The sequence below is a fragment of the Calypte anna genome, chromosome 3, assembly GCF_003957555.1.
Source record: "Calypte anna isolate BGI_N300 chromosome 3, bCalAnn1_v1.p, whole genome shotgun sequence".
NCBI lineage: Eukaryota > Metazoa > Chordata > Aves > Apodiformes > Trochilidae > Calypte > Calypte anna.
Genome location: NC_044246.1, coordinates 11,855,492 through 11,881,438, shown reverse-complemented (window position 1 = coordinate 11,881,438; position 25,947 = coordinate 11,855,492). Strand labels below are relative to the sequence as shown.

At 41.1% G+C, this 25,947-nt stretch overlaps 1 protein-coding gene across 1 annotated transcript in view; it reads right to left on the bottom strand.

Moving 5' to 3' along the window:
* Window positions 1–20,994, bottom strand: part of LOC103528614 (opsin-5) — a 29,973-nt gene extending 8,979 nt beyond the window's left edge. The window contains exons 1-2 of the mRNA XM_008493975.2: window positions 20,874–20,994; window positions 11,905–12,110 (exon numbers count right to left, since the gene is read on the bottom strand). Coding sequence (XP_008492197.1) covers window positions 11,905–12,110; window positions 20,874–20,994 — 327 coding nt within the window. The remainder of the gene's footprint in view (window positions 1–11,904; window positions 12,111–20,873) is intronic.
* Between the last annotated feature and the right edge of the window lie 4,953 nt (window positions 20,995–25,947).

Genomic DNA, 25,947 nt, shown 5'->3' with positions numbered 1-25,947 from the left:
ACTTATTCTGCAACACTTTTATATTGGTGTCACTTAGACATATGTCTTCAGAAGAAAAAATGGGATCTTACTGTAGCTGTTGTCAGCCTACTGTGGCAGAAAGATCTCTGCTACTTTTTCTGCTCCTGAACAGGTAACACTGACTAGATAGCAAAGTGACCACTTAGAACCCAAAGTAGTTAGCAACAGAAAAACTGCTTTAGCATAGTCCCAGTTTCTATTGGCAGAACTATTAATACATATGGGTAACAAAAATATACTGTATTCTCAGTTTTCTGCATCTTTACAGATACACAGAATGACAGCCAAGGAAGTACTAGAATAGTACAGTTAATTATCTTTGAAGATTGATGCTTTCCCTTGCCTAGTCCTGGTTTTCCTTTTTTTTTTTTATCCTAGTCCCCAGTCAGCTCTCAACTTCCACAGTTAAATTTCCTCCATTTTTCTGTAATGCAATTTTGTCCTTCCTGTTACTAATTATAATCAAATAGTAGCAATGCTAATAGGCAACAGTGAATTCTGACATAAACAAAGTTGATTGTATGGTACCTATGATCCACTAACTTTCCTTTTTAGCCATTAACAAACAGGAGTAGATTGGCAGTTTTGAAAACTTTCATCTCCTCAGTGCTAGCACAGTATTACTCTCTTGGCTATATAGATGCTCCTGGAACTTGTTCATTATCTTTCTGTTGCCTGGAAGCTCAGACACAACTGAAGCAAAGGCATTTCTGCTTTGTGCTTGTGACTGGTTTTAAATCTCACACTTCTTGGTGTACTATTTACAAACCACAATACATAAAGCTCCTACTGCATGCAAATTCATTTCTTAAGCTTTGTATCAACACAGGGAGGGTCAGGAATCCCCTGTGCACTATCAGATTTTTAGCTATGAGCTTGGGTGTTCCCCAATTTTGTGACCTTTAGTACTTACGCATGTCTGCTGAATTCATAAGAACTGCCTTAATTTAAAGCAGACAGAGTGAAATACAAACTGTTGTTCTTATTATTGGATTAATCAAGGTTTAATGGCACCAAGGCAGATTGCCAAAATATCTATTAAATTTCACCCTATGTTGAAATATTGACCTCACCAGCCAGCAAGGCTGCATTGCTCCCTCCTCTGGCCAACTGGTGAACGTGTTGCAATTTTCTGAGGTCCATTTGTTTCCCTTCAGAATCACAAAGTCCTGTCTTTCTCTTCTATTAAATATGAGATAAAGCATAGGAAAAGAAAATGATAAATTTTAATAGAGATTATTTTTGCCTCACACATATTTAAATTGATCACAATAAGCTGTCTCAGAATGGTTTTTTTTGAATACAGGTCAGATTATTCCAAGATCATAATATAAATAGATAATGGCAATACACTTCTTTCAACCTCAAAAGACAAAAAAACACCTAAATCAGTCATTAAGAAATGCATTTGGATAAAACCAATGTAGGAACCTTAAACAGAATATTTTTTTAGAATTTAATATATTCTTAAAGTTCATAGTAAGTGAGAAAATATTCCATTTGAGTCTAGCAGCAACATAATTCTCCTATCCGTTCAATATATCAATAATGTGTCAACTGGACTACAGTAACACTTCTGTCAAATGGAAAGACCGCCAAGGTTCATAATTAAAATCAGTCTTCCTGGGAGACTACTCAAAACTCCCAAGGCATAGTGTTACTAAAGCACTCACATTGTTTATTTAGAATTTACTACAATAAATGAAGTGAAAAGGACTTCTCATTTACCACAGTTTCCAAAAGGGTTTCTGCTTTGCTCTGCTGTGGTTGCATTCTGCTTTTTAAAATGTCTCAGCAGGCTTCAAGGGTGGCTCTTAGAGGTGATTGCATTAACTCAAACCACTGTAGCTCTCTGACACAAACTACACTTCATTTTCTAAAAATAACAAGTACTGACATGCTGCAGGGTTAGATAGCTTAAACCATTAAGTGACAGCATCAAATGCTCTGTTTTGAATTCACCAGCTGATGAGACCTTTTTTGCTGATAGCACATATTTTAAAGATGAGAAAAATATGAATGCAATATTTAGGCTTTGTGATTATGTGTGCATGTCTGTAATGACATTAACTAGACTATGCAGTTCAATGTACATTTAATACCAAATATTAGTATATGCAGATCAGGTTTTGGCATTAGTAACGTTAGGGAATCCACAACAAATCTCTGTGTTTGCAGTTAGTTTAGCTTTATATCCTGGGCTAATCAAATGAGATTGAATGTATACTTCCTTTGGGTTAATTTGTAGCTATTGGAGTTGTAGCCCTCTCAGGTCACAATTTATTCTCATAGTAATGCATGCCCCTATTAGCAAGCACAGCTAGGAATGTAGGAGCCCAAGCAAGTGCACATCATTTAACAAATAGAAATTTCTCCCAGAATTTCCTTCTACAACTCATCATATTATAATCTGACCTCAAGTGCCCCACCTCCACATACTGAGGATCACCTGGTTTCCAGCTCTGGGTTGATGCATTGGGACCATGACAGGTTTTATGTCTCTCCTGTCCTATGTCTCTTCCTGGGAAGGAAGCAACCAGTCATGTAGCTTGTACCAGCACATTATCCAGATACAGTGGAAAGATTCCCATCTTCAGGTTAAATGCTGTATTGCCACTATGTTTCTGTGCATTACTCAGCAGGAAAATTAAGAATCAGTAGATGGGATTCTCTAGAGTTGTCCTCTGGGAGCATCCATACTATACTGTGTAAAACTCTTTTCAGTGGGCCTGAGCCAAAACTCCTCTCCACTTTGGTGCTATTAATTCAGAGACTTCTTGTTTATAGCAGCACTATTAATATAAACAAATAAAAGAAGAAAACAGTCTCATGAATCACCTGTCTTCTCTTGACATTTCCACAGAAAACAAGGCTTGGCTTTGTGGCCTGTGGTCATCCTACCCCAATAACTCAGGTCCATTAACATCAGAAAATCTTTGCCCTTTCAGAATATCATGGTAAATGTTTCTGGAGGCTCACATGTGTCTCCAGGGAAGCAGAGGTCCTACTGTTCCTAGGCTCTGCCAGGACAGCCCGGAGATTACAAGTGGCCCTCCAAGTTCTCCAAAGTATAATTTGCTTGTGCTGTTTCTGAGCAAGAGGGAATCTGCTTAAGTAGCCACCACCAGCTTAATACAAAGTTGTCTCTGACTGCTGGCTGAATGCCTACCAGTGAACTTATTCTTCTGCTCATAAAGTTCTTAAGCACAGAGTAGGGCAAGATAGTGATGGTACTGGCTTAGCCATTAAGTGGCCAAGCCAAGTACACACTGTTCCTGAAAGCCTGAAAAAGCTGCATGCCTACTAGGAGATATCCTCTTAGGATTATACTCTTGGTTTCTCTGGCTCCTGTACCAAAGTAACCAGAGAAACAAAAGAGAACTGATTTTTCCCAAGAAAAAGCTTCTTACCCATTCCTAAAATGGGTAGAGACTATAAGGGTCTTTACATCACCAATTGTGTATGAGAAGCTGGATCTGACAGCTCCTAATAGGAGAGTCATACATGCTTCCAAGAAGTCCTGAGAGCCTGTGGGGAGCCTGGAGGAAAGTGTAAAAGATATAATTTTTGCCTTAAAGAGACATCTGGAAAGCCACCAAGTGTAATGTCATCCCTTCTTCAGGGGTGGTGGTATGGAGATGCTGGATGTTGTGTCATATACAGCCCATTGCAAGCAACAGTCATCCTGTCATTTGTTCAGCCAGCCCAGGACATGGGTCAGGGCCTGAATTGCTTCCTACACATAAGTGGTGAACAGACTTATAGGCCCATGTATCTGTGAAACAGAAGATCAGTTAATGTGAGTTAGGGCTATTTAAGATACTTACAGATATGATCAGAGTAATTTTGCTTAAGAGTCAGTGAGAGGATGTGGCACACAGGGAGGAGCCAGAAGAAAATGAATTACTCATTCCTGTGGTGAGAAGATCTTGAGAAGTGAAGGTAAGTATTGACAGCAGTTTCTGAGAGAAGACATTTCATCTCTTAGACACACACAACAGCACAGAGGAATGATGAAGGCTACCATTTTCCACATAAGGAAATAGGAAAAGGATGTTCCAAAGCCCTTAAGAAAAGCTAGAGCATGGATCAGGCTCTGGAAACTCCTGGTTCTGTGGGAGCACTACCAGGAAACCAATGCCCTTCCCAGGCATCCAGGTGTCTGGTTTGATGCAGTGCTTGGGTGACATGGGAGTGGCTGTTTCAGACTTGTTAAGCAAGGAAACAGATAGTTGGAGCATTCATGTTTTTTCAGGTACCAAATACATACCTTCCCTAATTTATTGCAATTGGCTGCAGAAATGAAATTTTTCAGGAAAATGAGGGAGAATTCATGGCAAGTGAATATTGGAACTTCCCTGCTGTTGGATTAGTTACACTGAAGTGATCTTCTGTGTCAGTAATGATTCTGTTTGTGCAAAGGAACATTTTTTCCCATTCTTCCCTGCAGATGAACTAATTTTCTCATTAAAATATAGCTCACAGATGTCTACACAAGTTGCTTTTACCTCTTTAGCCGCAGTGTGCACATTCTTCGGATTATAACAGGCTGGACCAGAAATAAAGAAATAGAGGAGATAAATATCTCTGCAATATTATTTTTTTTTTAATGCAAGGAAACAAGAATGAGCATACATTCATATTTGAGACAGAATTTTTTTTTCTGGAAAAAATATCTAGATGAGGAAGATTTTTGCAGCACAGGCAAAGTAAAGGGCACTCTCTTTTTTTGAATTTGCTCTATAAATCAGTCTCCACATCCTACCTCCCACAGTGAAGCAGTGTGCTAAGGTGAGCTGAATACAGAGCTAATGTTACACAGCTTTTCCTCAGCACCTCTAACACCTGTTTTATCTGTTAATGCTCTTAGTGCCAATTCCATGATTTGACTTTGGGTTATTTTCATCATAGAGAAATGTCAGGTATGACAGGCTATGTATAAGTAAAATCTCAGCAAACTCACACCATAGTACAGTGCTAGGGTAGTCAATAATGATTTTTCACTCTCTTCTCATTTAATTTCTTTTAACATCTTAGAGGTAGGTAGCCAAGGATTTTCCAACTGAGCAGACATTCCTGTGCTACTGCAATTTGAGAAAAAAAAATCTGGTTTCTTCTGACCCAGCCTCAGTCTTTAAGCTACATGCTTGGACACTGGGATATGCAACAGCACTACCAGATATTTCACACCACTGAGCTAGCTCAGCCTTTCAATGGGAAACCTCTCCCAGATTTAGCCTGCTGCAGAAATCCATGCTGAGGATGGATGATGGTACTCCTGCAACATGCTTTCTGCCTCCTCTGAGCACAGGTATGGGTGACCTCGAGGTGGGTTTGCACAGATTGTTCCCCACAGAAAGAGAGAGACGAGGAAAAACATGGAAAAGCCTTCAAGTACTCTCAGATGTGGGCAAGGAGAGTTACTGCAACCAGCACTACAACCCCCAGTAGCTATCTGGGAGGGAGGGTGAATGGGAGCAAATCTTTATCCACCTTGACAGATGTTGCTAGGGGTAAGGAATTAGCAGCTTGTAGATTTGTCTGGGTTTTATGTGTGAGAACTCTGTGGTTTGCAGAATACTCACATAGAATCATAGAATCATAGAATCATAGAATCCTTGGGGTTGGAAGGGACCTCGAAAGATCATCTAGTCCAATCCCCCCTGCCAGAGCAGGGCCACCTAGAGCACTTCGCATAGGAACGTGTCCAGGTGGGTTTTGAATGTCTCCAGTGAAGGAGACTCCACGACCCCCCTGGGCAGCCTGTTCCAGGGCTCTGTCACCCTTACAGTAAAAAAATTTTTTCGAATATTCAACTTGAACCTCCTATGCTCCAATTTACACCCATTACCCCTTGTCCTATCACTGGTCACCACTGAGAAGAGCCTAACTCCATCTCCCTGACACTCACCCCTTACATATTTGAAAACATTGATGAGGTCACCCCTCAGTCTCCTTTTCTCCAAACTAAAGAGACCCAGCTCCCTCAGCCTTTCCTCATAAGGGAGATGTTCCACTCCCTTAATCATCTTAGTAGCTCTAACATGGATGGCTGCTGGGAAGAATGAGAGGCAGAGGCACCCAAGAAAGGGTGCTTGTGTGTAAGTGAAAGCAGAATCATTTGGTGAAGGAAAAATGAATGAATGATGGAGCATATAAACAAGTAGTTACACTGGGAGAAGCTTGACAAAGAATGTACACATAAACTAGGCAGCAGTGATACTGTCTGCTGTTTCTGATTACCTTGGTAATCTACCAAGTCCTGGTAAGGTATAAGGAAGCCTGTGAGGTTTCATTTTGGTCCTTTTCTATGTAACATTGCTCATATTACCTGGTCATGCTCAACTACCACTGGTCAGTCATTTCACCCAGAATGGAAGGGAGCACCATTACACTTACAGTAATGCTTAAACACTGCCTTGGTATTTAAAAATGCATAAAATCACAAAAAAAGCACAAAATCAACAGTGTCAGCAGTCTAAGTCAACAATTGGTTGGTTTTACCAGCCCAATAAATACCATTTATTATTTGCCATAATAAGTGTGCAGAAATCAATGCCCTTCAAATATTTATAAAAGAACATAAATGCCTTTAGGGCCTTAGATTTATCAGACAATTTACAGAACATTTTATTAAAAGAAGAAGGTATTAATCTTCTGTTGTCTCCTCAGACAAGATTTAGCAATATTTTACAACCTATGTATAACAGGAAAAGAGATGAATGCATCTTCTGAGAAAGCAAATGGCATTAATAAAATATGAAAGAATTGATTCAAGATTACAATTTCTCACCTCAAAACTTCTGAAAAAAGCCCATATATTTTCACCTTACTGATCTCATAATTTCCTCCTCTTGCAGTTTTCCATTTGGCATTTCTGATCCCAACCTCCAATTTTTACAAAAGATGGGAAGTTATTGCTTCTCAGAAATTTCAGACTAGACCTCAGAAGAGCAGTGTTAAAGTTATTGCACATTTCTTTTCTCAGAGATCCCCATTTAACTGGGATTTCTGTTGGCAACTTGATCAGCTACACCACCACAGGTCAGAAAATTCTACTAAAGTCCAAGAACCCCCTGACATTTTGGTGAGTCACGTACTCTTCAATGCACGACCATGAAGCTTGACACTTCTAGAAAATATTGGACCTCACAGGCACTCTGTGCCCTTTCAGGATGCCACAGGTGCTGTCAGGATAACTGTGCATGAGTGACTGAGGGATAACAGAGTAAAGCAATGCACACAGGCAACGTGGGGCTCACTACTGCTGGCTACAAAGGCTGTGGTGCTGTATTTAGCCATAGGTGCTGTATTTAGCATCAAAGGATTAAGCAGTGCAGGATTGAAAACCAGATGTAGTAAACCCAACAACAGGGGCAGACAGTAGTTTTTCTCTCTCTTTCCTGTTCCCCTCAGTAGCTTTATTATTCTGCACAACACAAAGCAGCTTCAGCAACAGTAGGATGAAGGCAAGTCCTTCCAGGCTGTTCCTCAGTGATGGGATGGCAGAGGCAGGCTGCAGGGACAGAGGCAGAGTGGGCTGAATCCTGCCAGGCAGGCTGTTATGGTGCTTGCTAATAGATCAAAGCTGAACATAAATTTTTTTGTTCCTTTTGAGGCTGTTTCTCTGCTGGGGATGCTCTGGCACCATCTAGCTGGCCAGATGGACATGGAATATCCAGACTGATAGTGAGGTGAGTGTTTCTGTGATAGTAGCATCAGTCAGCATTATGGTGGCAGTGGGCACATCTATGATGGCACCACAACCTGGAGAGGACAATGTTGTGTGCTGCTGTGCACAGCCCAGATACAGATTCTTCTTAAATGTAAGAAACAGTCAGAGATAATGGTTTGGGGTTTTTCTTAAAGAATCTACACCAACAGAGTGAGCACATAGCAAGAGCAGTCACTTTTCTTGAACTTTTTAGAAATATTTTAAAGTATTTTAAAATGAATGTCAAAATTCTAAAAAGAATAATAATAGCAAATATTAGAAGAGTGAATCAGTGGAAATGAATTTAAGAAGAAGTACCTGGATTATGAAGGTTTTCAAATTCTAAGGCACCCCACAACCCATCCTCAGTTTCTGACATGACTGCAGTGGCCTATGGGGATCAGATGGGTTATGATCCTTCCCCTGTATTCTGAAGCTTCCTGAAGCCTGCCTCTTTTGTATTCACCACTTGGCTAAGAGGTATAAGAAAAACTTTCTGTTGGTTGATTGGTAAGATTTGGAAGAAACTGTGGTGCAGAGAATCAACATCTGTAATTCAGCAGAACATATAAATAAAATATATTGGAAGGATAAAAATCTATCCTGAGGTAGCTTTCCACCATAAATATGGTCAGTGGGGAAACAGATGGCTCTTGGTCACTGACTTACATTCCCTGACCTGAACTTTACTATGTGAACTGATTTCCTTATGGATAACATTACTAGGGGCAAAAATCCAAATGTGGTAGAGACTGACTGTCATCCCTCTGTCAGATCAAGTCTAAGACACAGTGGTAGACAGGGAAGAGATAAACAAGAAGTGAGAGTACAAAAGCCACCCTTGGAAAACTGTATCCATACAAAACATTCAGAGGGGACAGCATTTGCATACAGACCTACCATGCAACCTTATTCCTGAGAGGGGAGCTCTGTTAGACCTCCAGAGGGAAAATGGCATTTGGCATGGCACATAGATCTGTCCCATTTAGGAGGTATGCAATGAGATAGTCCTTTTAGCTGGAGATGCATCTTTTATTACAGAGAGTTTTCACAGGGTAGTCTGTTTTGAAAAAGAAGTAGCATCTCTGCCTCTTCTCCCCACTCTCTCTGTCTGGGACAGCCAAGTATGGTGAAGTTTAATTTTGAAAAATATTACCTGGAGGCACAGGAGGAGGCCTGAGTCAGAGGAAATGAAAATACTTAGGAGGATTAAGTGAGGTGAGCTCATGGAATTTCTTCATAAACAGAAATGACAGGATAGCTTGGAAAAATAATGTTTCCCTAAGTATACCTGACAGCAGAAGCTGACTGATCAAATGAAATGGACAGAAAAACAAATAATTCCATCTTCTGGACTCAGCAAAATTGAACCAAGTTGGGGAACACACATGGGGCATGCTGAGGAAAGAGCCATGTTCACATGAACAACAGTTCATCCCAGCTAATGCAGAGGAGCTTGAGTGTGGTTAGGGGAGCAAGAGATGCTGACTTTAGAGAGCTGGGAGAGAAAGCATGGACTTTTCCCTTCTGTCACTGAGCTCTTCACATTCCAGTTGTGAGACCCAATTCTGATTGGACTACAAATGAATCACATTTTATAAATATCAAAAAAACAACAATCAAAACCCTACTGCTGTTCAACATTGTACATTTTTAGAATGACCTCATGCCAGCTGTCCATGTGTATATGGAAACATTCACATCTTTTTTTCTCATATGCAGAAGCTTTCCACTATTTCTGCACAATATTCTACCTAAAAATGACCACAATACTTTCATAAGTTACTTTTTCATCAGTAGCTTCTGTTTTCTCAAGGGTAGTAATCAAGATGATTGGTCCTAGAGTTTAAACAAATTTTTGAGACCTCTTAACACAGAACAAAATGGAAACAGAAATCCTGGCTGTTGAATATATCCTGGGTTTGACTCAACAAGTCACAACCAGCTCAACCACTCAATAAGTTACAACTAGTACAAACTATTAATTTAGAGTACAAATTGACTTTTCCAGGCTACCATAAAATTTTAGTTAATAGTAATACAGCACTGGTTCCTATTTGAAATGATGAATGTTTACTCTTTGAGTAAAGCCTACAGATTATTACTAAAGCAGGAAGTTTAATATTTTACATGTCAGAGTGTTCAGAAAAGCCAATGCATAATTAATGCCCTGAAAAAAATCTTTGAATTCCACTGCCTTAATACTTTGTTTGATATCCATATTTTAAAAACGATTCCTACTTAAAACCAGGAGATCAAATAAAAATTACGTAACACAAGCTGACCAGCAAGCTATCTAGGTACCCCAAAAATGTCATGGACCGCTTCACTGCCTTTCAAAGGCAGTTCAAGCACAGAAAAATTAAGCACACCTCCATTACATTTTAGTTCAAGGACATCTCCATCTCAGTCTTTTTACATCTAAAATAAAAAGCCAGATCATCATAATGAAACTCTAAATAGCTCAAAGTCATCCAAAGGGGGACTCCTAGGCAGGGCATTGTGGCAGAAAGCTGTAAGGCTGCTGACAGGGGACTCTCATGCAGATCAAGAGGTACAGACAGAAGTGTGCCATGCTCTGTTGAGTCCTGTGTCTGCTGTTTTTCACATACCCAAAAAGGAGCCATGGCACAGATGGGGATCTAAACTATACAAAAATTCTCAGCTTTGAGGCAGAAGGGCCATTTAAAACACTTAAAGTTACCTTTTTAAGCCATCTGGGTTGTAAATATCAGGTTCTGACACATCTCTCTGTTCGGGATTTCACACTGAATGGCTTGTCCTGTCTTACATAGGAAGCCTGCAGCAGAGCTAGAACTGATCCCAGAGATACATATTTGACCTTTTCTTTCTTAATCATAGCTCCAACCCTCCTTGAAATACAGGGCAAAATGGAAGTCTGTTAAATTCTGAGTAGGTATGAGTTTTCACAGTTTGCAGGTATGACTTTATCTGATGACCTCAAAGTTTCCATTCATTGAAAAAATTGAAGAAGTGTCCTGGAAGTTTCTCCTTAACAGACCCCACATATAAAATGTAGGTGTTTTCATCAGAGAAACCAAGACTCACTGAGGAAGTAATTAGCTTCATTTTGATAAATACTTTTCTGCCAAAAGGCTATTGACATATATTTAGATCAGTAAAATGAATGTTTTTGAGATCAAGCTGCAGTTCCCAGGTTAATCACAGTCTTTTGTGGGAAGTCTTCCTTGCTGGGTAAACTAAGGCTTTGTGTTGAAGAGGAGGTGACATGAGCTGTGAAAATGCTTTAGTCTATGTTACAGAACAGTTCAGCTTCCTCTTAAAAACCCACAAAACCCACCAAAACCTACACCAAAAATACACAGCCAAATCAAAACAAAACAAGGAAGGAGATTATTCGTCTCTCAGTTTTTCTTCACTATGACTTACTTATACCTTGCCACAGGCAATCCTGTAATTTTGATTCTCTCATGAAGCAGACATTCACCACCAAGTATAACCTTTCTCACAGATGTTACTGAAAGCACCAGGCAGCCAGGCCTGTGCCTATCTTCCCCGTGGGATTTATTTATATTCTGTCTGTGCAGGCGTGTTTCAGAATTAGCAATAATAAAAACATTTTCCAAGTTCTCTAGCAAAAACCTGCCTCCATGCACATGGATAACTTTGTCATGAAGTCAAGTCACTCACCCTACCACGAGCCCCAAACCAACAATGAATTTAAGTGTAAGACTGAAAAGTAAGAGCCAATCTAATTAAAGTACTTGCATCCTAAAATATATATGGGTGTACCCAAGTGCTGTGGGGAGGCTTTGCTCTAGATGCCTTCTCAAGTAGAAGTCTACATTGCTTTAAGTCAAATGTTAAAGCACCAGCAAGCAGGCTGACTTCAGGACTTCAGAGTAACAGCCTACATCTTAGCTTTCCAAAATGAGTGGTAGCTATGAAATGAAGTAAAAAATATCAAACTAGTAGAAACTATTGTGAATATCTTACACAGAGTTAGAAAAAGTCACTGCAAGTTGGTCAAAACCTGATCAAATACATAGATTTATAGGTGTAACAAAAGAGAACACTGTCCTTTGGAAGGGCAGTCACTATTTCTTTTAAGCCAGGTTATTTATATACAGCATTTACCTAGAAATAGCTGCACTTATTTTGTCTAATTAAGTGTAATCCAGTCTTACCTGGCAGGTCCATATTGATGTGATAATGAATCCATCATCTCTGAAGACATTGAAGATTTCAATGATCCCTCGTGAATAACCAAAGACAGAGATACTGGCATCTGACACTGCCAAGTTAAACGTGAGGTAGTCAGTGGGCTGCAGAACATGTCTTTGTTTATACAGGACAAAAATCACAATGCTGTTTCCAAACCAAGACAGCCAACCTGGAAGAAAAGAAATAATTAAAAATTAATGAGATTAAAAGCCAAATAAGGCAAGAAGCAGTTCAGTGTGTAAGTATGTCACATCTTTTCTTAAATCGCCCTTTTATTCCACTAGGAACAAATTAAACCAGGTTATCATTTGGAAAACCTGTGCATGAAGCCTTTTTAAGTAGCTGGGCACTTTTCAGAACCAGGAACGAGTAACTCAGCAATAAAACAAAGTAAAGATGAAGAGCTGCTGCTGCCTCTGTCAAAGATCCTACATTTACAGATCTGAAGAAGTATTTTTTCCCTCTAAGTGGGTAGATGAAACTCATGAAATGTAACACGTGGGGGAAAAAGGAAGGAGGAAAGATTGTTAGAGCAGAGACTACAAGAAATCTGACCTAAGCTGCAGCTGTACAGGTACATTGTATGCAAGAATGGATACTGCAAGTTCCCACACATGCAGCCTGAGAAGTGCTGCCTTTCCCAGCTAACATGATTAATTTTTTTCTCTTAGAACAGTCTAGGATTTCCTTGCAGCAAAGACTGTTCCAGATGGAAATATTTTTCAGGAATATACCTGTTGATCTATATGATAACATTTAAAACAGGCATTTCAGAAGCTTCGAAGTATTATTTAAATGTCTTTTTAAAGCAAGTTGTGTCCTCTTCTACTCTCCAGAAACAGAGGTGCCTGAATTGTACGTGTCTAGTTACATGAAGAATACACAAGCAAGATGAGTGTAATTCTGCAGATTGCCACTTAGTTGAAGAGACCTGAAGTTTCTGCATGTGCATGGCTAGTGAGTCACCATCAGTGCACGGCCCTGGTAATTTGCATCCTACTCTTTGGAATGATGTAGCCATACAGGAACAAACTACATCAACCGAGATGTTTACTGATAAGCATCCAGCCCACTGTTGAAAGTGGGGCTTAGCCAGTGAAGGGGGTGGCTCCAGGGCAGCTGCTGGGGTGGGGCTGAGCCTGTTGGGCAGCACACAGCTCCCTGCTGGCTCAGGTTTCAACCTCTCAAACCAGCTCTGCCAACACAGGTGGCCTCACTTCACCTTGGCAGTGGGGACCAAGACCTCACCTCCTTTGAGTGCCTGCAGCCTAGGACAGGTTTAGGAACTCAGCAGCTGGTGGTTTTGTTCCCCACAGTTCATGCCAGGTTACAACTTCAGATACCAGGTAAGGGAGAGAAATATTCATCTATAGCCCTCTGTTCAGGCACAAGCAGTGGATACCTCAGAGTACAGATGCTCTACAGCACAGCAAGAGGTAAATATGTGCACTGAAGAGGGACATGACTCAATGGCATTGCACAGCATCTCTGGATAGTGAAAGGAGTTCATGAGATGGAAGATGGCTGATGGGTTTAATGTTGTGGCAAGAGGGCAGCTGCCTTCCTTCAGGAGGCATCAACAACCCCACCGGTGGGGACCTTGTGCTTCTCTGCTGGGCTGACTCAGCTAGGAAGGGAAGGGACTTTATTGCCTCCAAACCTCCAGGCCACCTAGGAGTATCATGACCTGAAATGCCAAAAAGCAAGGCACTGGTTCACCCAACGGAGATGCTGGGTACCTTACTGCCTGGTGAGGGGCTCTGAGCAGTCTGGAATGGGAGTGGGGGTGGTTGATGTTGTCAGGCTCTGTACAGCACTTTGAACTGCTTTTTCTCTGGAGTGATTTTATTTCAATATCTTCTCTTTGCAAAACTGCCAAGCTGCTGCTGCTCTGGCTTGCTTAGCAAACACACGTGGTTTGCTAAAGAGATTTTGAACTGCAGAGCTGATGTGTCAGCATCTGGTAACCAGAAATAACCACTGGTGTGGGATGATACACTGGGATACATATCAGAATATCTCACTATGAGATCAACAATAATGGATACATCTTACTCTGACCACTAGGTGACAATGTTTCTTAATTGAGTTTCCTTTCCAACATCTTCATGCACTTTAAATCAGGAACTGCTCCTGGCATTTATGGGTCTCTAGGCTCTATAAATAGGCACAGCATGGCCCTGGAGGAAGGTGGCTTTGGGACAACATCAGGATGGTTTGTAATCCAAATATAGTAACTGTGTTGTTTGTGTATGAGGACTCCACCTTCTGTCAGGCAAGGCAGTTTTCAAGGCAGTAGGTATGGGATTATATCCCCTGTCAAAGACAGTAGTTCTAAAATGGCAGAGAAAATAAAATGGCACCTCCTGTTTCAACAGCAAAGTTTTGTCAATGCAGTGTAATGGGTATGAGGGCTACCCTAAAAATGTCACACACAGGCACAGAACAAATTCCACCTAATCTGAAGAATAGGGGAGTTTTCAGTTAAAGTATCTTAAGAAAGAAACAGAGCAAAACATCATGTAAACCAATACACATTTTAGATGGATGTTATAGAGATACAGTATCTGTAATCATTTTTTGAGAATCCTTTGAACCAAAGCAGGTGGAGAACTTGCACTGGCACATCCAGTCCCTAGAATGTCTGATCTATCTGGGTAAGAAACCCTATCAAAAGCGTGATTAAAAAAACCTGGAGGACCTCAATTCACAGTAAAGCACGGAGTAACAAAAGCAGTAGTCACACAAAAATGTGATCACCCAGAACAATGACTATGGGACAGTGGATCTCCACACCATCAGAGAGATGTGCTGGTCTGAGGGTGATTCACGGATTTTAAAAAATACAACAAAACCAAATAACCCCAAAATAGAAAAAATAACCAGTCCAACCAAAAGAACACCTCAAAGCAACCAACCTCCCTCCCCCAAACCTTAATAGTACAATAGGAAAAAAAGTTGAAAACACAGTGCAGAGGAAGCAGAGCAATAGTTCTGATACGCGGTGGGGTCAGGGATTTCCTCAGCTGCTTTTCAGGAGGTATATGACTGAGAGTAGGTCACAGGCAGATCAATAGCCCAGAAAGAAACCTCTGAATTTTGAATCATTATAATGCCCTAGGATCACCAGACATCATCTCAATAAAACAGGGAATAGAAAAGAAACAACCAAGGGAACTAATTTAATTTTTTTGCAGACTGCTTTGCACTTTGACTTGTTCTTATTAGACATTGTTGCATGGCCTTTACTTGTAAAATCTGAGAAGAATGGGTTGGAGAAACGAGTGTTACAAATAACCCATCTGCAGTTTAAAACACACAGGGAGACTTAAGTGGAAGAATTCAAGACATAAGAGCAAAAAGTGAAGACTCAGAGTTGCAAGACAAGCTACACTTTCCCCTCAGCAGATAACCTTATCTCTAGGACAGAAATGGTATTGAGCATGTAGATATAGAGAAGGCACGAATGAAATCAATTACTGATGCAGTTACCTATACACAAGCATCAATGTCTTTCTGAAGGGATTTGCTGTAAGATTTTCAGACAGGAAAACATATTCAAAAAAGTGACAAAATCTAGAAAATTTGCACAGCTGTTGTTAACTATTGCAACCGTAAAATGATCTTGCTCTGTTTTTAATCTTCACTGTTAATTATACATACACAATATCCTATCCAGAGCATATTGCCAGTTTTGGCAGGAAGGAGAAGAGTCATCATCTTTTAGACTTGACAAAGCGTGGAGAGATTTTTTCTCAATGAATGCTGTCACTTTGTGGATTAATCTTTTGCAAAGAGTTTGTTTCCTTTCTCACCTTCTCAGATTCACATGGCAAATGATGTTCCAAAATAACACTCATTCTGTCACATGTCAAATAACAGTTTACTTTTACAATTTGGAAGCATGTGCCATTTAAAGGCATATTTTGGTCTTATGGTCTGTTCCAGTTTTCTGATGGGAATGGAATCGCCCTCAGCATACCTTTCTGATATGAGGACTCATAAAAAGTCAGAATGTGTTCTCTAACACACATTCTCTCACACTCCCTAAAAATTTCCTTTTATGCCAAACATTCACAGTTAGCTGTGGAACTGGGGAAAACAAGCACAGAACAAATTGTGTCTATATGCAGGAAAGAACAATTAACATAAGAATTCAAATTAATAATTATGGAGAAAAAATTGTTGCCTTTTTTTTGCCCCCAGGTCTAGGTTGACTGATCTAGCAGCTCTGGAAAGTACTTTTACATTGCACCTGATGATTTAAACTACAGAAGGATTTTTCATGGTACTACAGCACTTAGGGCAAAGGCGAAAAGGGATCAGATGTAATGCTAGCAACAGTACAGGCTCCTCCCTGTCTGTCCAAGACAATTCTGAGCTCATGGAAAGGAAGGCACTGCATCAGCAAAGGGATGCTGACACAGCTGACCTATCAAAGGGAAATGCAGTGGTAACTCTTGTCTGCAGCTGATCCTCCTAAGCACACTACGGTGGCTCACTCCTTGGGATTGGCACTGCATTTTCCCTCCTCTTTGCTGGTCCCCTGGCCAAAGAGTTAGCAAGGAGAATGATGAAACTGTGACTTGGATGCCATGAAGCACACTGCTTCATTGCTTGGTCATCTCAAAATCCATCGGTATTTTGCAAAAGGCAAAATACCAACCTGACCAACCTGATCTCCTTTTATGATCAGGTGACCCGTCTGGTGGATGAGGGGAAGGCGGTGGATGTGGTCTACCTGGATTTCAGCAGAGCCTTTGACACCGTCCCCCATAGCATTCTCCTGAAAAGGCTGTCAGCCCACAGCTTGGACAGGAGCACCCTGTGCTGGGTTAGAAACTGGCTGGAGGGCCGGGCCCAGAGAGTGGTGGTGAACGGGGCTGCATCCAGTTGGCGGCCGGTCACTAGTGGTGTCCCCCAGGGATCAGTATTGGGCCCAGTTCTGTTTAATATCTTTATCGACGACTTAGACGAAGGGATTGAATCCATCATCAGCAAATTCGCAGATGACACCAAGCTGGGAGGAAGTGTGGAACAACTCGAAGGCAGGAGGGCTCTGCAGAGGGACCTGGACAGACTAGAGAGCTGGGCCGATTCCAACGGGATGAGCTTCAACAAGGCCAAGTGCCAGGTCCTGCACTTTGGCCACAACAACCCCATGCAGCGCTACAGGCTGGGCACAGAGTGGCTGGAGAGCAGCCAGGCAGAAAGGGACCTGGGAGTCTGCATCGACAAGAAGCTGAACATGAGCCAGCAGTGTGCCCAGGTGGCCAAGAAGGCCAATGGCATCCTGGCCTGGATCAGAAACAGTGTCACCAGCAGGTCCAGGGAGGTGATTCTTCCCCTGTACTCAGCGCTGGTTAGGCCACACCTCGAGTACTGTGTCCAGTTCTGGGCCCCTCAGTTTAAGAAGGATGTAGAGGTCCTGGAACAGGTCCAAAGGAGGGCAACCAGGCTGGTGAAGGGACTCGAGCACAGGCCCTATGAGGAGAGGCTGAGAGAGCTGGGGCTGTTCAGCCTGAAGAAGAGGAGGCTCAGGGGAGACCTCATTGCTGTCTACAACTACCTGAAAGGAGGCTGTAGCGAGGTGGGAACTGGACTCTTTTCACAGATGACCTTCAACAAGACAAGAGGACACAGTCTTAAGTTGTGCCAGGGGAGGTTTAGGTTAGATATTAGAAAGAATTTCTTCACAAAGAGGGTGATTAGGCTATGGAATGGACTGCCCGGAGAGGTGGTAGATTCTCCGTCCCTGGAGACATTTAAAAAAAGACTGGATGTGGCACTCAGTGCCATGGTCTAGCAACTGCTCCGGTGGGTCAAGGGTTGGACTAGATGATCTCTGAGGTCCCTTCCAACCCGGCTAATTCTATGATTCTATGATTCTATGAAAATGAACTCTTGCACTTAGTGCTGGTTTCTTTCAGCTGTTGGTGTCCAATACCTATTCCAGCATGGGCTCTGAGCTCAGGCTGCCATACAGGATTCTGAGAGCCCCTCTATCTGTATCTGACAGCATGGTTCACGTGTGGTGTATGACATATTCATTAGTGTCCTGTCTATCACACATGGCATGTGACATGAGAATTTCCAGAAAGGGACACACAAAGACACTGCAGCTCAGCAAAAGGTGTTTGATCATGGTTCATGAATAATCTGTACCCAGATGTGCAGCTATGGGAAGACTTGGGCAAAGATAGTTGGGGTTTAACCTGTGAAGATGAAGAGATTCAGAGGAACCCCTGTCTTCTGAGAAAGTGGTAACACCAATCACATACCTCCCTTTGGTGTTGGACATGTATGCCAGAATTTGCAAAAAAGCTTCACTGACATGCTTAGATTCAAAAGAGAAGAAAACATGTAGCAGTTTCAGATATATAATCACTTGAGCTGTTTTCTACTGCACCAAAGAACCAGAAGTATGAGATTTGAACATCTTTGGGAATTTTCTAAGGAAATACTGATAGACTTCTGTAAATGCAGGCTGTCTTCCTGGACCCCTAAAGAAATGCAGATACGGGAAGGTAATGCAGGGATTGGCCTTTGTCTTCTGCTGCCAGAATAACAAGAGGGTGCCTGCAGAACTGTACTTTGTGCTGCCACATCACTGCTCCCCAGACTGAGCTATTGGCTGTAAACTGTCATGGGTGGTGCTTGCAGAAGTCCAGCAATAGACCTTTTGCGAGAAAAAGACATGGGGACTTTTCTGATTTATGTATTATTAGCAGATTTTTTTCCAAAAGTTTTGAATGCAATAAGGTATACTTAACTCCATCACATTTTAATCAGATCTTTATTACATTTAACTTGGAGTAGTGTTATTACTGGCTACATTCACTCTGCAAGTGCAACTTGAGTTTTGAATCTGGAGGTAAGTTTCAAGTATAGAAGTCATAAGATGCCAAGCTCTTGTGAGTCTGGCAGAAGGATCTGCCAGTCTGGAGCAATCAAAAAAAAAAAACAAAAAACAAAACAAAAACACACCCATAGGCATATGACCTAAAAGCTTAGGCACCTAGGTACTTTAAAAAGTATTTGCTGAAGGATGAGGGTGTACCAGTAGGAAGTGGCAGAAGAAAACACCTCTGTTCGGTGACTGATGGAAGAAGTCTGACCTGCCAGTGTGATGCAAAGGCAACACCACCAGGAAAGATCAAAAGAGATAGGGAAGTGTAAATATGAATGTGAGTGGGGATGGCAAGACCTTGCTTGGATGCTGTGTTCAGTGCTGGCTCTGAGTTAAAAGAAAAGAGCCCAGATTGAAAAAGACAGAAAAAATGCTGCTAGGATGGTGTGCTGGGAGGACAAGAGAAAGGATTTTATAGCAGAAAAGAAATAAATATTAATATAAAAAACCCAACTGACCAACTGCCGCTTCACTTTCTTAATCTAGGAATACAAAGTTGACTCAAATGTATGATTTTCCTTCAGTAATACAGTGCAGCCATATGATGGTAATTGCAGGCAAAAAAAAATTTTTTTTGGTTAAAAAGAGTGACAAAAAGAGTATGAAGTTGGTATGATCACTTTGGCTAAAAAATCAGGGAAAGGCTCCTAACTAACAAAATCAACAACAGGCCATCAACTGGAAAAATGGTAGCAACACCCAAAAAACCCTAGCTAGTTATATGAGGGAGCAGGACAGCTTTGTGAATGAGGTTATATATTGTCATAGGAGGGGACTGGCCTTGCTGACCTCAGCTCTTCTTTTCAGTCTTCAGGCAACTCTGATTCATTAGCTGGTGGTGCAGCCATTTCCCAGCCAGTCATGAAGGGATATGCAGAGGTGAACAGACTGGGGATAAACTGCAATTACTTAAACCATTACTTGCCTTACAGTCACAGTTCTAATTAGTTTTCCTAGGACAGAAGCCATACATTTTCCTACTAGAACCTGTGGTTTCACTCTACACGCAGCTTTTCCCTCTCTAGTTACTACAGTTAAAAAATGTCTCACGTAAACATATTGAAATATTTCAGAATTCACATTGTAACTTCCACAGACCTTTCTCAAGCATAAGCTGAAGGCTAGTAAACCACTTGTAATTTGCGATAAGCTCAGAAAAAGAAAAAAAATCTGTTTTGATCTGTCATTTAGAAACAGAAACATTTTTGCATAAGCTGTTTAAAAGAACAGATTTAATAAAACTTACTTTTTCCTGTGAGGTTTTATGATTGGAAATTTTGGTTACCTAGCAAATCTGCATTCTTTGAAAATTCATTGAAGTTTCCTTGTATCCTGCAATGAGTTTTCCCCAGACAATATTTAAACAAACAAAACAAAATTGCACTAGGATCAAAGCGAGTTCAAAGTGGGTGCCATTTTCAAATACTCATTTTACCGTACACTTACAATAGCTGTGTCACAGCAGAACTAAAATAAAAACATGCTATTACGACTGCTGACACAGGATGATGTTCTAGAACTTATATCTTTCATAGATCCTGTTTGAAGAAGTTTATTTGGATGTCCCTAAAAAGGTTTAGGCAAGAGCAGTACAAATAGTTAAAAAAAAATGTAGAACCACAGAACTCTGTTTTCTGCCTCTGCAGAAGGCACCTGTAGGATGCCAACTGACAGCAGCCAAAACTCTGGAGATCACAGAACATTAATTCAGTGCTACTGAGACATTAGAAGACAGAAAAGTATCATTTACTTCTGATACTTTTTTATCTTCCCACAATCTATGTTGTCATGAACATTAGTTAAAAGTTTACAGGCTTGGATTTTTTTTCCCTTGAGATTTCTACATTGACTATTATAATCTCTTTTTAGCAAAAGAAAAATATACCTCTTTGATCTTGTAATAGCTGAAGAAAACCGACACATTAACATCCTGTTCCATTAGGGCTGGGACCTAAATAAATCACTTTCAACTTTACACCAAACTCTTAGGAGATTCCTTTCACATCCAAGATCAGTACATACCCAAACCCAGTAGGTAGAAACCTATGATAGTCTCTCCTTGCTCTGTTACTGCTGCCTCTCTGCTCAGAAAACTGACGTTGTTGTTCCTCCAGGGTGCCTGCTGAGAAATCTGGATGGACATTTTCAGCTTAGAACCCAGAAACTGCCCCAGAACGTCCTGGCAAAATAAACTGGTTCCAGCCTTTTCCTCAGTTTCTGCTTCCTGTATTCAAGGGAACTCTTCAATGAGACTAATGACCTAAAGACGGAAATCTCAAGAGACAGGAGCTTTGCAGCCTTCTGACCTGTTCTTCACTAATCCTGTCTATTAATACAGCTTGTGAGTCTGTGGCTAGCCCAAGACAGCAGATTTTCTAGTATCCTTATTACTGCTAAGTACAGAAATCTTTAATGAAGAGTGGGCATCTGACAAAAACACAACTTCCTTTCAAATAGGGTGATAAGTCATAACCTACAGACTCACAGGCACATCCCCAAACATAATGCATCATGATACTTTACTAAAAGAGTAGTACTTTTGTCTTTTTGCTTTTCACTGAAGACCAGTAGAGCTAGAGCTGAAATGAAATTGAGGAAAAAATCTCACACAGATTTTTTTTTTCCTAAAAAAAAAGGAAGCGTTAAAAACAATGGGGAGATGTTGCTTCCTGAGAATGTGAGTATCATGTAGCAGAAGAAATCAGACATGAAGTTACTTAACAAGCAAGATAGTTGCTGATTTAAAAAGAAGGGAATTAATTTTTCCCAACCTGTACTGGAAATTATCTGAAGTCCTTTGAATCGTATTTTTACACACATTCTTATTTGCTGTGCTCCTGCAACAGTCCCAGGTTGCCCCCAACATTCCTGCCAGCCCTGGAATATCACTTGACCATGCAGCACCCCCCCCACATGGCTCTTGGCACATGGTGCAGCATTCTGAGGCTGCCACGGAGGTGTCCTGTGGTCTCCAGAAACCCCCAAACATGCTTCAGCTTTTGCAGGAAACAAGTGGACAGTTGCATCTTTTCTACGTTGAAGTACAGCAGCCATTCCTAGCTAATTATCTGCCTGTAAGTGGATCAGATTCACTGCTCAGACTGAGAGCAGGGGTACAGCTTGTGCCAGATGGCACTGCTCAGGGACACCTAAAAATCTTTCAGAAGACCCACTACAAAGCCCAGGTATTTCACCTGATTTTCAGGACAAGGAACTTGGTTCCAAGAGGGGATCCTCGGCAGAAAGCCCATCAGAAAGTCTCAGTCCATGGATGCTCATGTATTCCCTGGAGTGTATTTCACCACCTACCAAGAAAAAGATGTGGAAAAGGATGGCAGACACTTCATATTAGGCAAAAATTGCCTGCCTGGTTCCTGCCCCCTCTACTCTCTTGTTGAGAATAAATCAGCCATCCAACAAACTGTGGGACAATTCCAAGTCCTCTGTGTGAGATCCCTCAGCCTTGTAAGATGGAAGAGCACAGCTCTTCAGTTCTGGTCACTCCTGCTGTGCACTCCAGAGCTGGTGTCCTGGAACCAGGTGTTGGTCCCCACCTTGCAGGAAGCCACATTCATGGCAAGTATGGGGACTGCTGACCTCATACACCACAGGCACTGCTGGAGTGACAGAGAAGTTCTCCCAACTTCTTCCCTTTAAGCAGTTTTTCCATGGCATTTGGCACAGTCCTGGATTTCCAAGTCTGAACTTGGTATATGTTGTCACATAAATTCCAGTGCCCATGACTTTGATTAAACTGAGTCAGGGACAAGAGGCAGATAGTATTTTTCATGCAACTCATTCAAGGAAGCTGTCTGGTTTACACTCATGTGACCTATTTAGGCATAAGCACTTTAGGCAGTAAAAACCAATAATCATTATTTCTCTTTAGCTACTATAAAAGGCAAATCACATTATTTCCTTGATAACCTGAACTGAAAATCGCGACTTTCCCCAGCTGCAAGTTTATTTTGGTTTCTTATAAATGATACTGCTCCATGGACACTTTAGTGCAACTTTCCATTTCAATGAGAAAATCTACTGCCAAGCCTTGCATCTTGCAATAATAATGAGATTTAGAAAAGAAAAAAAAAAAAAAAAAAAAAAAAAAAAAAAAAAAAAAAAAAAAAAAACCCAACAAAAAATACCAAGGAGAAAAAAATAATAATCAGAATGAACTGTTCTCCATACTGAAGCATCACATTCAATGATTTTTCCCTGCCCTGGTCTTCACACATTACTCTGAGGGACTCGTATCTTAGCCTGTTTGCAGTTTTGTCTTTATTCCATCCTTCACGAAAGGGCAGAGGCTTTCAGGCTCCTGTGGTTTGTTTCACATATCTGCAAGTCACTGTACTTCTAAGGGAGGCTCCCTCTCCAGATTACATTCACTTCTTTTCATGTCTCTTAGTGAGACTAATTTTGGTGGTGACCCATTTACTGGCCTCACAGAGGTTACCCCTGAGTACCTCTAAAAACTTTGCAAAGTGCTTTGAAAAGATGAGAGCAGTGTATGCTGCAGGCAGCTCCACAAAATAGAGTAAAAACCTAAAATGCTGTGTTGGTAGAGAGAAATTACTGTGCCCCACAAGGTTGTAACTGTGGGAAGGATGTGACTAAAAGGGATTTGGACATGACAGAACTCTGAAGTTCCCCTTTCCTAAATACTTAGGATCCACAAGAAGGGACATAAGCCATGGAAGCACACCTTGGGAGGCTGATGTCTTTGCTATAGGTTCCCCCTGCTCACCCAATCCCTTCACAGGTTCCTTTCTCCTCACTGTGTCCTGACAGCCAGGTACAGCAGGGCTGTGCCACCCATCTCCTCTTGCTGAGGGAAGGGAACCCATGGCATAAGGGCTTTCTCTCAGGAGATGATCTTACCCACATCCTGCCAAGACAGCTGGGGAACAGGGCAATCAAGCCCAGCAATTTCCTTCTGGGTTCCTCCCACCAAACTGCTCTCCCCAGGCCTTTGAGAAAGGGATGGCACAGCCTGCCCTGCCCATCATACTGCCACCTGAAATCTGGTGCCCTCACTGATGTAAGGAAAAGCAGATTTTGGATTTCAAGTTCATCAGTGAGCCACATTTTCAAGTCTAACAGAAGCTGAAATTTCTCTGCTATGTATTAAAAATATATAAGAAATTAATACTTATGAACTTGAGGGTTTTGTACAGATGGAACTGGAAGGTTAATGAAGGAAGAAACCCTCTGAAACCATCAGTACCTCAGAATACCTGATTAATGTGAGTGATGAAATTACTGGGTTATGACACCACAGGTTAATAAAGCCCATTTTATGGACACTCCAAACCAACCAATGGGCTCTGAGCCACCAGGCAAAGCCAATTTAAAGCGGATATAACCCAGCAGGTAGCCTCTACTGGGGCTGCTAAAAATGTGCTACAGTCTTTTAATCCCCATCCACCTCTCTAAATGCTTTAAAAGTGACATATAAAGCAGTACAATAAGGCAAGTATCACAGCACTGGCCTGAGAGACTCAGGCTAGTTACATTAGAGTTCAGTTTACTGACTGTTTCCAGCATATTGTCACAAAAAATTATAGGAAATAAAATTTGTGCATGACAGGAAACATATGATGCATGTTTCTAACTAGCACCTGTTTTCCCTGAGGAGCACTGAGCATTTGGCAGCTGCCAAAGGAATGATTTTGTCAGAGAGCCAGACTAGGTTCTCACAACACTATTTTTTCATGATACCTGTTACACATGGATTAAAAAAGGAACAAAAGAGGGAGGTGAAAAAATGAAAAATATGCAGAAGGGATGGGTTAAAATAAGCCATAAGCAGATAGAAATTGTCTCTGTAAAATAAACAGTTTCATCTCTGGAAAGTATGACATTTTACAAAGATTTACAAAAATAAGAATCAAGGGTATTCAAAAGCAATCCCAATACTATATTAGTAGGAAAATCTCTACACAGATTTAAAAAAATAGATTATATTAATTTCCACTTCACATTTTTCATTATAACATTCAATGCAAAACGAAAAACCTGTCAATATCTAACAAGAAACCACTTAGTCTTGAAAAGAAGGATTATGCAATGAACACTTACACCTATGGATTTCATATCAATAACACGATTTTTCCCAAATCTGATCATGTATTGTCAAAAATACATTTGTTGATGTGATTTGCACAAGGTCTTTTCTAACACCCACTGGATTAAAAGAAACAAATTCCTATAAACTGATTAGGTCAATAATGCTTAAAAATGTCAATGGGTGGGAGTGATCTAGCTGGAACAGCTGATCTGTAAGAAAGGAGACACCAGTCTGCTCTTTTGTTGCTGAGATTCAACCAGTGGTAACATAATGGCCTCCAATTTTACGGCGGAAAAAGCCACCTGAAATATTTATATTGAAGAGTAATCATAATATGAAACATTTTTGAGCATCTGTTTCAAGACTTACACTAGTTTAACCCTAGACTGCTCCCTCGCTGTGACATTTTAGCATGAAAACAGATGAATTCTATATACTGTCCAGTCAAATGTCCACACTCCAGCTCCTACTTTAAACCACACCTGGTGCATTGCATTCAGTTTCGGGTCCTGCTGTACAAAAAGGATGAGGGCAGGCTAGAGAGGGCCCAGAGAAGGTCCACAGGGGTAATCAAAGGACTGGAGCATCTGCCATATGAGAAGAGGCTGAAAAAACAAGGTTTCTTTAGCCTGGAGACTTTATTACAGTGTTGCAATGCTTAAAAGGTGGCTGTAAAGAGGATGGGGACTCTGTTTACAAGGAGCCCCATGGATAAGACAAGGGGTAACGGGCACAGATTGCTCCTGGGGAGATCCCAGTTGGACACAAGGGGTAAATTTTTCACCATGAGGACAGTCAGACATTGGAATGGTCTCCCATTGGGAAGTGGTAGATTGCCCCACTTCAGAAAGTTTTGTCTCAGCTCGATGGGGTGCTGACATATCTCATATAAACTGTATGGTATTAGAAGGACTGGACCAGATTATCCTTGAGGTCCCTTCCAACCTGACATTCTATGATTCTGTTTCCTGTGTAGGTTACTGCCACATTTGTTTAAGAAAATGGTTACATAATGTAATTAATATA